The 15,757-nt window shown below is 36.1% G+C and overlaps 1 protein-coding gene across 4 annotated transcripts in view; it reads left to right on the forward strand.

The window, feature by feature from the left end:
- Positions 1-15,757, forward strand: part of CNTN1 (contactin 1) — a 308,476-nt gene that overhangs the window by 150,637 nt on the left and 142,082 nt on the right. For all 4 annotated transcript variants that reach the window (XM_036759469.1, XM_036759470.1, XM_036759471.1 and 1 more), the window contains 4 exons: positions 2,854-3,004; positions 5,679-5,806; positions 6,086-6,261; positions 11,116-11,236. In XM_036759469.1, coding sequence (XP_036615364.1) covers positions 2,854-3,004; positions 5,679-5,806; positions 6,086-6,261; positions 11,116-11,236 — 576 coding nt within the window. The remainder of the gene's footprint in view (positions 1-2,853; positions 3,005-5,678; positions 5,807-6,085; positions 6,262-11,115; positions 11,237-15,757) is intronic.

A 15,757-nucleotide genomic window follows, 5' to 3' on the forward strand; every position in this document is an offset into this window, starting at 1 on the left:
AGAAAGAAGGAAAATTTAAAGGGAAAGAACACAATTAGATTTCTGTGGAGATGGGGACACAAACAGTGGGACAATCTGAGGCAGGATTATTTCCTAGGAGAAGGGAACACAAACAGTGGGGTCCGTGGAGATGAGAGTACAAACAGTGGGGTGAGCTGGGGCAAGATGCAGAAACTGGAGGGGGGGCAGGACAGAACAGTTCCACATTAAAAGATAAGAGGGCTTAGAATAGGATATTCAGGAAGGCAAAAGAGCTTTACAACCAAGAATTACCTATTTAGCAAACTGAATATAATCCTTTTGCAAGGGGAGGGGATGGCTATTCAATGAAATATAGGACTTTCAAGCTTTCCTGATGAAAAGACCAGAGTTGAATAGACATTTTGACTTTCAAAGATTCAAGACAAACATAAGAAGATAAACAGGAAAGAAAAATCAATCATAAGGGATTCAATAAGGTTAAACTGTTTATGTTCCTGCATGGGAAGATCATATTTTTAACTTCTAAGAACTTTCTCATTATTGGGGCAGTTAGAAGGGATATACCTAGACAGAGGGCATGGGTGTGAGTAGAATATAATAGGATAATTAAATAAATTAAATTAAAGGTGAAAAAAAGGAATGCACTGGGGAAAGGGGAAAAGGAGAGGTAGAATGGGGTAAATTATCTCATGTAAAAGAGGTGCAAAAGAGCTTTTACACTGGAGGGGAAGATGAGGAGGAGGGGATGTTTAAACCTTAGTCATGTTAGGATTGGCTCAAAAAGGAAGCAACATACACAACTGGGTACAGAAATCTATTTTACCCTACAGGAAAATAGGAGAGAAAAGGAATAAGAGAAAGAGAAGGGCTGATATAAGGGAGAGCAAATTGGAGGAAGTGGTAGTTAGAAGCAAAATACTTTTGAGGATGGGCAGAGTGAAAGGAGAAAGAGAGAAGCATAAACAGGGAGGGAAATAGGATGGAGGGACGTTAGTAATCATAATTTGTAAAAAAAATTACAAGTTTCCCTGATAAAGGCCACATTTCTCAAATATGTAGAGAACTGAGTCAAATTTACAAAAGTAAAAGACATTCTTTAATTGATAAAATGGTCAAAGCATATGAATAGGCAGTTTTCAGACAAAGTAACCAACACTATCTGTAGTCTTATAAAAATATTTTAAATTACTATTTTAATTGCTAAATTACACCCCACACCCATCAGATTGTCTAGTATGACAGAAAAGGAAAACAACAGATGTTGGAGGGGATGTGGAAAAATTGAAATGCTAATGGAGTTTTTTACTGATTCAACCATTCCTTTGACTATGTTTGGGACTATGCTATAAAACCACACATACCCTTTGAAGCAGTAGTACCATTACTAGGTCTGTATCCCAAAAAGATAAAAAGCAAAAAAAGAAAAAGACCTATATGTACAAAAATATTTATAGTGGCTCTTTTGTGGTGTCAAGGAATTGGAAATTGAGGGGGTAGCCATCAACTGGGGAATGGCTGAACAAGCTGTGGTATATGATTGTGATGGAATACTGTTGCACTATAAGAAATGATGAGTGGGATCGTTTTAGTAAAACCTGGAAGGACTTACATGAACTGATGCAAAGTGAAGTGGACAGAACCAGGAGAACATTGTACACAGTAATGGTAATATTTTATAATGATTGACTATGAATGACTACTATTCTAATCAATACAGCGATCTTCTTCTGAAGGACTTGATGAAAAATGCTGTCCACTTCCACAGAGAAAACTGATGGAGTTTAAGTGTAGAATGAGGCATAATTTACCATGTTCTTTATTTTTCTTGTTTTTTTTTGCAACATGGCTAATTTGGAAATATATTTTGTTTGATTTTGCATGTGGAGGAGAAGCAGGGGGAGGGATAGAATTCATAATTCCATTTTTAAAATAAAATGATTAATTTTGATTTATGATCTTACTTTTAAACACCAAATACTGGCTAATGCAAATAAAAGGGACAATAAAAATTCTTAGGAATCATTTTGTAACATCAGTTAGCTCATCTAGTGATGCTCTTAGTGATAAACATGAATGAGAGTTATATCCTTTTCATTGTTTTTGGCTGTATTGCTAGACTTGGAATAAAATTGTTCTGAAAATAAAATATTATTAAAATCAGCCTTATATGAAACCATTAGTAGTAGGCATTTAAAATAACTTCAAAATGTTTTACTACAGGAAGTCTAATACCATTTTCTTATAGTGAAGACTTTGCTACTGAAGAGAATTCCAGAATCTTAAAACCGGGCTCACAATGAGGCAATGATGCTTTCAGAGATCCTGCTTTGAGATAAATTTATTGATGCCTTCCATAGAGCAGATAACATAGACCATGGGATCCTCAGTGAACTAAGTAGATCTTTATCACTCATATATATCTGCCTGTTTGCTAGTTGACATTTGATAGCTATTTGAACTGAATTTTTCCCAAGGTAGATGGGCTTAAAGCTATATATATACACACACATATATATATATACACACACACACATATATATACATATATATATACATACATATATATGTATATATATGTATGTATATATATATGTATATATATGTGTGTGTATGTATATATATATATATGTATCAATTTCGTTTGTAATCATCAAGATATATAATTGAAAGGAAGCAATGAAGTGGGCATTTCTATCAGTCATAGGTTGTTAATATTTGATATTAAAAATAATTACAATCCACACTTAAAAAGTGCTGTGTTAAACACTTTTCTATATGCTGTTTATAGCAAATAGAGAAAATTAAAGAAGGAAATTTTGAGTAGAAAAAAATGAAAAGTATCTTAAGAAATAATTGTTGATTTTCCTTTAGCCATGGCTCCCACCTTTGAAATGAATCCTATGAAGAAGAAGACCCTGGCAGCTAAAGGAGGACGTGTTTTAATTGAATGCAAACCTAAGGCTGCACCTAAACCAAAATTTTCATGGAGTAAAGGAACAGAATGGCTTGTCAATAGTACTCGGTCAGTTCAGAAAACTTAAATCCTTTCAAATTCAATGTGGCATAAAGCATTTCATATGATAGAGAGCCAGTTTTCATGTGATCAATATGAATATTTCTTTAGAGCTCTGTCACTAAGGAAGAAGAGCCTGAGATGCTAAGATTAAATGGAGGGATTATGTATGAAGCTATCATACTCTACCCTGGTCAAACTGTTATAGTAGTATTAGGTTCAGTGTAAAACTCCATAATTTATAAGTTTAGAAAATTTGTTAGTAGTCCAAAGGATATGTTAAGATGATGATGGTGGTGGTAATGATGAATCTGTGAGGTACTTTGGTATACCAATAACAAAAAAATGAAAAAGCGATGACTGGAGCCAGAGGACTTAGAGGCAATCTTACCTCTGGGGTTTACTGTGTGACATTGAACAAGTCACTTAACCTATGTGGCACTCAGTTTTTTAACCTGTAAAATGAAAGGATGGGACTAAGTAGCATCTGGATCCCTTCTATCTATTGCTCTGTGATCTTAAAGGTAAAAGGGACCTGAGAATTAAAAGACTTTTGTATAGGAAGATAATGTTCACTTTTAAGACAATTAAATTCCATTGAACTCAGATAGGTCAGATAAATGAAGCATTATAATGTTGGCACTAGAAAGCACAAATTCAGTTTATCTATTTATGCTTATCTGGTTTCTGTTATGAACAAGTCACTTAATCCCTCAGTCTCAGTTACTAAGTTGTAAACATGAGGGGATTGGATTAGATTGCCTCTAAGTTCCCTTCTATCTCTAAATCTCTAATTCTATTGTAGTATTTCTGCCTTTAGCAACTTACCTGAAATGCCAGGTTTGTTTGGTTGGTTTTATTTTGTTTTGTTTTTTGCTCCATTTACAAATGAAGGTAAAAATTGGCCAAAGAATTTTACATGAACAGCTGACAGCAAAATATGGTACAGTAAAATTCTTATTGAAAACTTATTTTTTTGTTATGACATTTACTAGTACATATATTTTAGGGCAACAAGATGGCTTAGTGGATAGAGCACTGGGTCTGGAGTTGGGAAGATAAGTCTTCCCTGGTTCAAATCTGGCCTCAGATACTTTCTAGCTGTGTGACCTTGGGCAAGTCACTTAGTCCCATTTCCCTCAGTTTCCTCATCTGTAAAATGAACTGAAGAAGGAAATGGCAAACCACTTCAATATTTTTGCCAAGAAAACTCCAAATGGGGTCATGAAGAGTATGAAAGGACTGAAAAATGGCTGAACAACAAGAAAACACTTATTTTGTTATAACATTCCTTTTCCATGTACTTCTATGTACTTCCAAAGTACTTTGTATGTCTTGGTTTCAGATCATGGCTTTGCTACTATTACCCATATTACCTTGGGGGAATCATTTAATTTATTTGGGCCTCAGTTTCTGTAGCAACAGTTTTGCTATCAGCTACTGTGGCTGTGTAAGACCAATAACACCAACATACAGAATGGCTTCTAACACAGGTTCTTTGATCTGCTTTACTAAGGAAAGCAACATTAAGGGGTTAGCAGTCTTACTTTAATCAAACATATACATATAAACTCACTTAGTTCAGGAGGAAAAGCCAGCACCCTGAACTTCAGAGCAAGTACAAACAAATTATAAATATACACAATATAAACAGACCAAATCACTTTTCGTAGTCACCAGGAAAGCGTCAACATCTGGGTTCACTAGCTGGGAGGCTCTTAGAGCAGCTGCCCAGAGTCTCCACATCAGCACTCCTCCAGGAGTGAGAGCACCAGACAGAATGCCAGCCTTTGAGCTTTTATACTCTGTTCAGGGCTCAAAGGATTCACACCTGATCAGCAAAAGGGCATGAGCCTGGGGCTTTACACTTAGTTAGCAAAAGGGTGTGTGCCTGGAGCTTTGCACCTAGTAAGACTCAATAAAAGACAATTAATTTAGCATTCTAAAACAGTAAAAAAAGTCCCACTTTAATTACCAATACAGTTTCCTCATCAATAAAATACAGGAGTTGGGTTTATGATCTCTGAGGTCTTTTTTATTTCTAAATTCTCTGATTTCATGAACCTTTTTTCCCCCTTAACATCTTTGTGAAATAGATCTCTTCTTCAAATTGGTTAGGAAAAAAAGATGGGGTGGGGGGTGAAGAAGGAGATTGGAATATGTTACTAATTAGCATCTTTATGTGATGAAGATTGTATATCTACGTGTATCCAAGGACAAACTAACATTGGTTTTTCAACTTTTAAAAAATGAGTTAGCATCATTCTTATGTGAAATATAATCTTGTCAAAAATAGTCCATTTATATAGTACATTATAAGTTATAAACCTCCTCAAAAGTCCTTTGTTCATGTGGAGATGTACTTGGATTCTAAAAATTTTGTCTCTAAAATATCTGTAGAGCTCTGATAAGTCCAATCAAGCTAGATGGTTTCTAGTATTAACGCAGCAATGAAATAGATGTTTTACAAGGTTCATCCTAGCTAAAGTCATAGGAGGTCGTAGGTTGGCACCAGTTGAATCCATTTAGCCACAGCAACTCATCAAGCCATCTACTAAGGCATTGGTGGGATCATTATCTGCCTAAGTGGGTGAAATTGCAGTTCTTTAAAGTACTGAAGTAAATTTGAATATAATCTATTGCACATAACATATTTTATGCATTCTTTTTTCTGTTAAAATAGAATTCTCATTTGGGATGATGGTAGCCTTGAAATCAGGAACATCACAAGGGCTGATGAAGGCACTTACACATGTTTTGCAGAAAATAACAGAGGAAAAGCTAATAATACTGGAACTCTACTAATCACAGGTGAGACATAATTTTTAATAAAATTAGTGAACTCAAGGGTCAAATTACTTTAGCAACAACAATCCTGCCCTATCCTTTGCCAGCATTCATATAGTTGAAATTTCAGTTGTCAAAAACTCTGAAACAGTCCACTCTCTGATTTCTTATGAGAAACCCAGTGAAATAAAGTTCATTGAAAAGAGCTTATACATTTTCATGCATGAGCCAAAACATTTTAGAATTTATCTGTTGCACATCATAGGTAACTTAGTGTTTCCTTTTTTTTTTTAACAAATTCAGATGCCACAAGGATTACTTTACCCCCAGCTAATGCTGATGTGACTGTGGGTGAGAATGCTACCATGCAGTGTTCTGCGTCCCATGATCCTGCACTGGACCTCACATTTATTTGGTCTTTGAATGGATATGTGATTGATTTTAATAAAGAAAGTAGTCATTACATGAGGAATTTTATGGTAAATATGACTTTATCATTATGTATTAAAACATTTTCACTCCAAGGACATGAAGAATTGTTAATATTTTGTTTTTGGTTCAAGCACAGGAAGAGCAATGAAGAAATAATTAAGTTTCTCAATGAAAAAAAGTTTACTAACCAGACTTTTAAAAGTCTTTAAAATTTATATTCCTTAACTGTTTATGATGGAAGAGTTATGACTATTCTAGGAATTTCATTTTATTGGTAAGGAAACTGACACAAATAGAATTTAATTTATTTGCCCAAGATTACATAATAATAATTGATATAATTATAATAATTAGTATTTAATAATAATAACTTCCAGTTGCATAGTGCTTTAAGGTTTAAAATGCAATTTCCTCATAATAGTTTTATGAGGAGTATAGTTCAAGTATTATCATGCCCATGTTATATGTGAGGACACTGAAGTTTTGAGTGGTTAAGTACTTGCTAAATTACAAATATAGTAATGTCTCTTAATGTTATTTGTATTACTGCTGAACATTTAAAATAGTAGATAATCATAAAGATTTTGCAGGACCCATTATCAATAAATATTAATTAGATTTCAATTAAATCTTTTTTCTCATACAACTTTACTATTGTCAGATACTAACTTTGTTATATTTGCAGCATATAAAACTCTAATGGCTTTCTCAATTCTCATATTTCACCCTTCTACACCATTTTACACTGTCAATCAATCACCTCCTCCTTGTTATTCTCTCCTCTTTAGGTTTTCATGACACTGTTCTCTCCTTGTTCTCTTCCTCCCTACTAACCACTTCTCATTTGCCTTTGTTGTATGTAATACCATGTCCAATAACCATGGCTGTCACCCAAGGCTCTGTCTTGGATCCTCTTCTCTTTTACTTCTATATTGTCTTGCTTAGGGATCTCATTACTATCTTCTAAATTATTGTTTATATGCAGATGACACCCAGATCTATAAACACAATCCTTTTTCCTTTGCACCAGTCCCATGTCACAACTGTCTTTTGGATATTGTGAATTGGACATTACAAAACATTTGAGATTGAACCTGTTCAAAACAAAATTTATTCTTATTTTCCCCCAGTCTTACCAAATTTCCCATTATTTTCTAGGGGACCATCATCTTCCTGGTCACCCAAGTTTATAACTTTGGTATCAAAGATTCCTTCTGAAATCATCAGTCTCTATCATACTGACCTTATAATGCTCTCTTTTTTCCTTACTGGAGTTCTTCACTAGCTTGGGCCTATTCTGAAATTCTGTTTTCACTCTTGTCTCCCTAGGTGAGAATGACAAACCTTATTACATTAATTGTTCGGGAGCCTCTTTCACCCTCAAAATGTACTACCTCTATGTTTGAGAATTCTGAGATCCCCTTATTTTCACCTTTCCCTCTGCTTTCCCTTATATAAGCCTTTTCTTCATCCTCACCATGACCTCCAATCCCTTGACCACTCATTTATCTCCCAGGCCATCTCCCCTCACTAGCCACTCTCTCCTCATCTCCTGATCTTGACTCCTTGGTGAACCAATTGAATTTTATACTGTCTTCCTCTCTTAAATCCCTATTCACTTTATCATATTGCCAATTACATCTGGCCAACCTTTAGACTTGGATCACTCCCACCATTTTTTGCCTTCATGCCTTCAGTATGTACATGCTGCTGAATTAAGGTGGAGAAAATCATAAAACCTTTCTTATTGGGTTCACTGAAAATTTATGTTATATTAACTCAGTTGGACCCTCACTGCTGCTAGGCAATCCTTATACCTCCCTTATCAACTCACTAACCCACTCTCCACAACAGCTCTTTCAAACCTTTTCAAACTTGCTCAAACCTCTCCCAGGTCCCCCTCTTGCCACTCTCTCAGTGCCTCATGTTGTACAAAAAAAATCAATGCCATCTTCTGTGAACTCCCTCTTCTCCTGTCTTCTTCATCTCTTATCACTCAAGTACTTTCTGCCACTTTTTCCTTCTTTATCCCTTGTTTCACATGATGAAGTGTCCTTACTCTTTATCAAGGCTAACACTTCTATTTGTTCAAGTGATTCCATTTCATACAGTTTCCTCCAACAGATTGCCCCCTCTTTCACTTATTTTCAATCTCCCCCTCTCTACTGGCTCATTTTCCACTGCTTATAAACACACCTGTGTCTCTCCTATCCTGAAAATTCACTTGATCCTTTCATCCTTGCTAACTATCATCTTATTTCTCTTCTGCCATTTGCAGGAAATTTCTTGAAAGTCCATCTATAATAGATGCTTCTACTTTCTCTTCTCTCACTCTCCTTAACAATCTGGCTTCTGATTTTATCATTCCACCAAAACAGCTCTCTCCATAGTGCTCATGATCACTTCGTTGCCAATGGCCTTTTCTCAGTCTTAACTTTCTTTGACCCCTCTGTAACCCTACTGTTGATCACTGTCTCCTCCTTGATACTCTGTTCTCTTTAGGTTTTTAGGGCAACACTTTCTCCTGACTACTCTTTCTCTGTCTCCTTTGCTAGATCTTTCTCCAGATCACATCCTGTAACTGTAGTTGTCCCTCAGTTTTCTGTTCTGGGCCCTCTTCTGTTCTCCCTCTATGCTACTTCATTTGTTAGCTCCAATGGATTTAATTACTATCTTTACACTGATGATTCTCAAATTTATCCTTCCTGCCCCAGTCTCTTTGCTGACCTTCAAGCTTGCATCTCCGACTGCTTTTCAGACGTCTCTACCTTGATGTCCAGTAGACATCCTAAACTTATTATGTCCAAAACAGAACTCATTGTCTTCCCCTTAAACCCTTCCCCTTCCCTGCCTTCCCTATTACAGTAGATAGCAATATCATCTTCCCAGACATCCAGGCTTACAACCTAGGAGTCATCCTGGATTCCTCACTATCTCTCATCCCTCATATCCAAGCTGTTGCTAAGGCCTACTGATTTTACCTTTGCAGCATCTCTCAAATATACCTCTTTCTCTCCTCTAATACTGCCACCGATCTAGTGTAGGCCCTCATCACCTCATGCCTCTATTACTGTAATATCCTGCTGGTGGGTCTCCCTACTCTATTTAGCCACTAAAGTGCTTTACCTAAAATACAGGTCCAATCATCTCTCTCTCTCTCTCTCTCTCTCTCTCTCTCTCTCTCTCTCTCTCTCTCTCTCTCTCACTCTCACCTCCATTGGCTTCTTGTTGCTTCCAGGAACAAAGAAAAATTAGACTACTAGTAACCTAATCCCCTAATTACCTAATAATCTAACTTTTCTAGTCTTCTTACAGCTTACTCTCCATCATATATTCTTCAGTCTAGTGACACTGGGCTTCTGACTGTTTCATGAACAAGACACTTCAACTCTTGGCTCTGGGCATTTTCTCTGGCTTTCCCCCATACCTAGAATGCTTTCTTTCCTCTACTCGGATTGCTTACCTCCCTGGCTTACTTTAAGTTCTAATTAAAATTTTAATTCTACAGAAAACCTCCTCTAACCCCTCTTAATTCTAATGTTTTCCCTCTTTTAATTATTTCTATTTATCCTGTATATAGCTGGCTTTCTATATGTTTGTTTGTATGTTGTCTTCCTTATTACATTGTAAGTTACTTGAGGGCAGGGATTGTCTTTTGCCTTTTTTTGTATCCCCAGTGCTTAGCACAGTGTTTGACACATAAAACCTGCTTAATAAATGTCTGTTAAATTGAATTGAATTATTATTGTACTGGTTCTATCCTTTAGATGAAGTATATGTCTTTAACTCTAATTTTAGGTCGCAACTGGGCCTAGGTCAGTGTTGTGCTGGTAATTTTTTTAACAACTAGTTCTCTGAAAAATGTATACACTGTATTTACAACCTACTTTTAAGTTTAATCTGCGTCATTAACAGATGTTGAGTCAAAGTGTTGACTAGCGGGACATATGTGGGCTTAGGTTGGGTGATGTGGCAGATCTAACAATTTGTTACCTCTTCTCCCTTTATAATAACAAAAACATTAGTTTCCAAGAATTTATTTTTAGAGTACATCAAAATAATTGTCCAGTTGGGTTTTAATAGTGGTTGCTACAAATAACTTCTCTCAGTTCTCTTAGCACTTAGTTTTATAACTTTCTAATATACTTATAACATTTTATATTTTTGGTTTTTTATGTTTGTATCTTATCCTTTTCCAGGGGGCTGAATTCCTTGAAGCCAGAGACTGTGTCTTATGTTTTCTCAGAGGTTAGCATAGACCTCTACCCACAATGAAAACTTAATAAATGATTTTTTGAGTATTCTATCATATTGTATCTGCATTTTGTCGAGACAACATAGCTGTATAATAAAGGATTCTTAAGCACATTTTCATATTGAGGCTATGACAGTACAAAATCTAATCTGACCCAGTTTATTAATTTGGTCATTTTAAATACTTTTCCACAATTGGTCCAATTATGGTACATTCAGGCAGATCAAGTAGAATCATAGATCAAATCGTAGTCCTACCCAATCATGGTATATTTGATTTTCCTACATGTATACAGACTGAAGTGGAAGGCATTGATAATCATATCAAGATCAGATCATTTTCAATTTTGTTGACTAAACCAAGAAAATATCAATAAAATTGTGTCTATTCAGTTTTCTCTCATATACACTCTTTTTAGTAGAAATTGCAGAAAATTTAGAGCTAGATATCAACTTACAAAGCATCTGATCTAATCTCTGAAAATTGTAAGAAAACCTAAAGAGATCAAGGGACTTGCTCACTAACAGCTTATTCATATGTGTGCACACATATATGCATATTTATGTATATATACATATGTATACATTATATATGTAAATGCTACATAATTGTCGAATGGTTGTTTTTTTTTTTTAATTTTAAACAGATAGATTCCAATGGTGACTTGCTTATTAAAAATGCCCAGCTGAAACATGCTGGACGTTATACTTGCACTGCTCAGACAATTGTGGATAATTCTTCTGCTTCTGCTGACCTTGTTGTTCGAGGTAAGAGTTTTAAGATTGTTCCATTAGAAAAGCCAAAGATGTTTGATTTGTATCAGTTTATAACATTTTCCAGTGAATGTTCAAGTACTTATACTATAACACTATTCATTCTTGAAGGCAGTTTTTTGCCTCTGTCTGGTAATTCTTTATTCCTGAACCAGTAATAGACAATACTAATTTTGTTTGATTTACTAAAAATGTACTGTGTAGATATACTATAAGTCTTTATGTACCCTTCTAATTACTAAAAATTCTCATTTACTAATTTTTCAACTGAAAATATAGATTTTTAAAGGAATAAATAGACAGACTAGCAGTGGTTTTTGCTGATCTTATTATTTTATGTTTTTCATTAAAGTTCAATATTTTTGCATTTTCACATAGATAGTTGTGCCTTAAGGAAGTCCCATTTTTTTTTGGCTTCAGCCACAGCTTCTTTGAGTACTATCTTAAGTGCTCCATCCTTAAATATTACTGTTTCAAAAGCTGACCAACTACAAAACTTGTAAAGGTAAGGTAGCTATATATATACGTAGCAATTAGAATTGGCTCTTTTTGAATAAAAGCATCAAGAAAAATCTGCTTTTCTGTGGCTTTGTTTTTTAAATAGCAACTTCATTCATGACTTGATTTAGAGTAGATTTTATTAAACTGAACTGAATTGAATAAGATAAAATCCTTGCTCTTAAGCTTATAGTCTAGTACAGAAGATAGAAGTATAGAAATAACTACAGAGGGTGGAGCCAAGATGGTGGCTGGAAAGCAGAGACTAGCATGAGCTCCCCGCCGAGTCCCTCCAAAAACCTATAAAAAATGGCTCTGAACCAATTCTAGAACCCACAAAAGAGCAGAGGGAAGCAGGGCTCCAGCCCAGGACAGCCTGCATGGTCTCTGGGTGAGGTCTATCCCGCATGGAGCTGGGAGGACAGCAGAGCGGAGTGGGGCAGAGCCCAGTGTGAGTGGTGCGGACCAACCAGACCAGGAGCCGGGCAGAGCGTGCCCTAGCAGCCTGAATGAGTGAGCTGCAGCAGTTACCAGACTTCTCAACCCAAAAACACCAAAGACAACAGAGAAGGTTAGTGGGAAAAGCTGTGGGAGTGGAAGGAGTTTGCTGTTCGGCTACCGCTCCGGGGGCAGCGGAGGTGGGGCAGCTACAGAAGTACAGCTGCATTTGCTTCTGGCCCCAGGCCCACCTGGTGGGAGGAATTAGGTGGCAGATCAGAGCAGGAGTGCAGAGCCTGCTGAAGATCTAAGTCCAGTACGGGTTGGGGGTTCTTGGGGAAGGAGGAGTGCTGATGTGGCAGACCTGGCGCATCCCCCCAAGCATGGAACATAGAACTCTCTAGTCTACAAGCATTCATACCCCGCTGAAAAACTCAAGGGTCAAGTTAGTTGGTTGGGAACATGGCCAGGCAGCGAAAACACACCCAGATTCAGTCTCAGACTTTGGATTCTTTCTTTGGTGACAAAGAAGACCAAAACATATAGACAGAAGAAGTCAACAAAGTCAAAGAGCCTACAACAGAAGCCTCCAAGAAAAACATGAACTGTTTTTAGGCCATGGAAAAGCTCAAAAAGGATTTGGAAAAGCAAGTTAGAGAAGTAGAGGAAAAATTGGGAAGAGAAATGAGAAGGATGCGAGAAAACCATGAAAAACAAGTCAATGACTTGCTAAAGGAGACCCAAAAAAATACTGAAAAATATACTGAAGAAAACAGCACCTTAAAAAATAGACTAACTCAAATGGCAAAAGAGCTCCAAAAAGCCAATGAGGAGAAGAATGCCTTGAAAGGCAGAATTACCCAAATGGAAAAGGAGGTCCAAAAGACCACTGAAGAAAATACTACCTTAAAAATTAGATTGGAGCAAGTGGAAGCTAGTGACTTTATGAGAAATCAAGATATTATAAAACAGAACCAAAGGAATGAAAAAATGGAAGACAATGTGAAATATCTCATTGGAAAAACCACTGACCTGGAAAATAGATCCAGGAGAGACAATTTAAAAATTACTGGACTGCCTGAAAGCCATGATCAAAAAAAGAGCCTAGATATCATCTTTCAAGAAATTATCAAGGAGAACTGCCCTGATATTCTAGAGCCACAGGACAAAATAGAAATTGAAAGAATCCATCGATCACCTCCTCAAATAGATCCCAAAAAGAAATCTCCTAGGAATATTGTCACCAAATTCCAGAGCTCCTAGTTCAAAGAGAAAATACTGCAAGCAGCCAGAAAGAAACAATTTGAGTATTGTGGAAACCCAATCAGAATAATTCAAGATCTGGCAGCTTCTACATTAAGAGATCGAAGGGCTTGTGATATGATATTCCGGAGGTCAATGGAGCTAGGATTAAAACCAAGAATCACCTACCCAGCAAAACTGAGTATCATGCTCCAAGGCAAAATATGGATTTTCAATAAAATAGAGGACTTCCAAGCTTTCTCAGTGAAAAGACCAGAGCTGAATAGAAAATTTGACTTTCAAACACAAGAATCAAGAGAAGCATGAAAAGGTAATCAAGAAAAAGAACAAGAAAAAGAAATTGCAAGGGACTTACTAAAGTTGAACTGTTTTGTTTACATTCCTACGTGGAAAGATGATGTGTATGATTCAAGAGACCTCAGTATTAGGGTAGCTGAAGGGAATATGCATATATATATTTATGTGTATATATATGTATAAGTGAATGTGTATGTTTGTATATATGTATGTGTGTATATATGTGTGTGTGTATATATATGTGTATATATATGTGTATGTATATATATATATTATATATATATATATATATATTATATATATATACAGAGAGAGAGAGAGAGAGAAAGAGAGAGAGAGAGAGCAGGTACAGGGTGAGTTGAAGAAGAAGGGAAGATATCTAAAAGAAATAAAATCAAATTAAGGAATGAGAGAGGAATATATTGAGAGAGGGAGATAAGGAGAGATAGAATGGGGTAAATTATCTTGCATAAAAGTGGCAAGAAAAAGCAGTTCCATACGAAGAGAAGAGAAGGCAGGTAAGGGGGGAATGAGTGAATCTTGCTCTCATCAGATTTGACCTGAGGAGGGAATACCATACATACTCAATTGGGTATCTTTCCCCACAGGAAAGAAGAAGGAAGAAGATAAAAGAAAAAGGGGAGGTGATTGAAGGGAGGGCAGATGGGGGTGGAGGTAATCAAAAACAAACACTTTCAAAAGGGGACAGGGTCAAGGGAGAAAATTCAATAAAGGGGGATAGGTTAGGAAGGAACAAAATATAGTTAGTCTTTTACAACATGGGTATTGCGGAAGGGTTATGCATAATGATACACATATGGCCTATGTTGAATTGCCTGACTTCTTAGGGAGGGTGGGTGGGAAGGGAAGAGGGGAGAGAATTTGGAACTCAAAGTTTTAAAAACAGATGTTCAAAAACAAAAAAAAAAGTTTTTGCATGAAACTAGAAAATAAGATACACAGGCAATGGAGTATAGAAATTTATCTTGCCCTACAAGAAAGGAAGGGAAAAGGTGATAGGAGGGGAGTGGGGTGACAGAAGGGAGGGTTGACTGGGGATCAGGGCAACCAGAATATATGCCATCTTGGAGTGGGGGGGGAGGGTGGAAATGGGGAAAAAATTTGTAATTCAAACTCTTGTGAAAATCAATGCTGAAAACTAAATATATTAAATAAAAAAGGAAATAGCTACAATAAAAATAAGTACAAAATATGGGGGTCCTAAAAGTCTAATGCAGCACCGTAATCAATGTTTCATTTTTCTGTATGTGGAATTCCTAATTTGTAAAATCTTTCCAGCAATGCAGAGTGACAAATCATCTATAACTTTTAGTTTTAGATCTGTTGCCTGTCGTACTTAAATTAAGGGACTTGCTAATGGCTAGTATATGTTAGAAACAGGGCTTGAACCCAGGTTTTCTTGACTCTAAGGCCCACATGTAGATTCAGATACCACTCCCATTAAGAAAAAGTATATGTTTATAACAAACAATATGTTATTTGAGATCTGAGGAAGGAAAGATTATTTAAATACTTTCAATACAAATTTTAATGTGAATGTGGGGTGAATTGTTCTAGAAAGCCTCAATCAATAGATTTTTTTTCTCCTTGCCCCCTCAGCCTAGTTGTTAAAATGACAGAAAGGACAAGTAACAGAGAAAGCATGATGTTAGATGTTAAAGGAAGTACCAAAGCATGTCTATAATCTATTACCCCTTTATGAAGTATGAAGAAGTTATAGATGAAATTAGTGGAGTCATCTATTCACTTGGTTATACCTCTAAAATCTTTTAAAAAGGACCTACTCTAGCTCTTAAGAGAGCTGTTTTTTTTGCCTTCAGAAAGCAGAAGGGTTGAGAAGTGTCAACTCTGAAAAGATACCAAAGTGCTCACACAGGTTATCACTACCACAATTAACTCCAAAAAATAAAATGAAATAAAACCAAAGAGCTGACAGTGGTCATAAGCAAATATATATATATATATATATATATATATATATATATATATATATATATA

This window comes from Trichosurus vulpecula, chromosome 5 (genome assembly GCF_011100635.1).
Source record: "Trichosurus vulpecula isolate mTriVul1 chromosome 5, mTriVul1.pri, whole genome shotgun sequence".
NCBI classification, from domain to species: Eukaryota; Metazoa; Chordata; class Mammalia; order Diprotodontia; family Phalangeridae; genus Trichosurus; species Trichosurus vulpecula.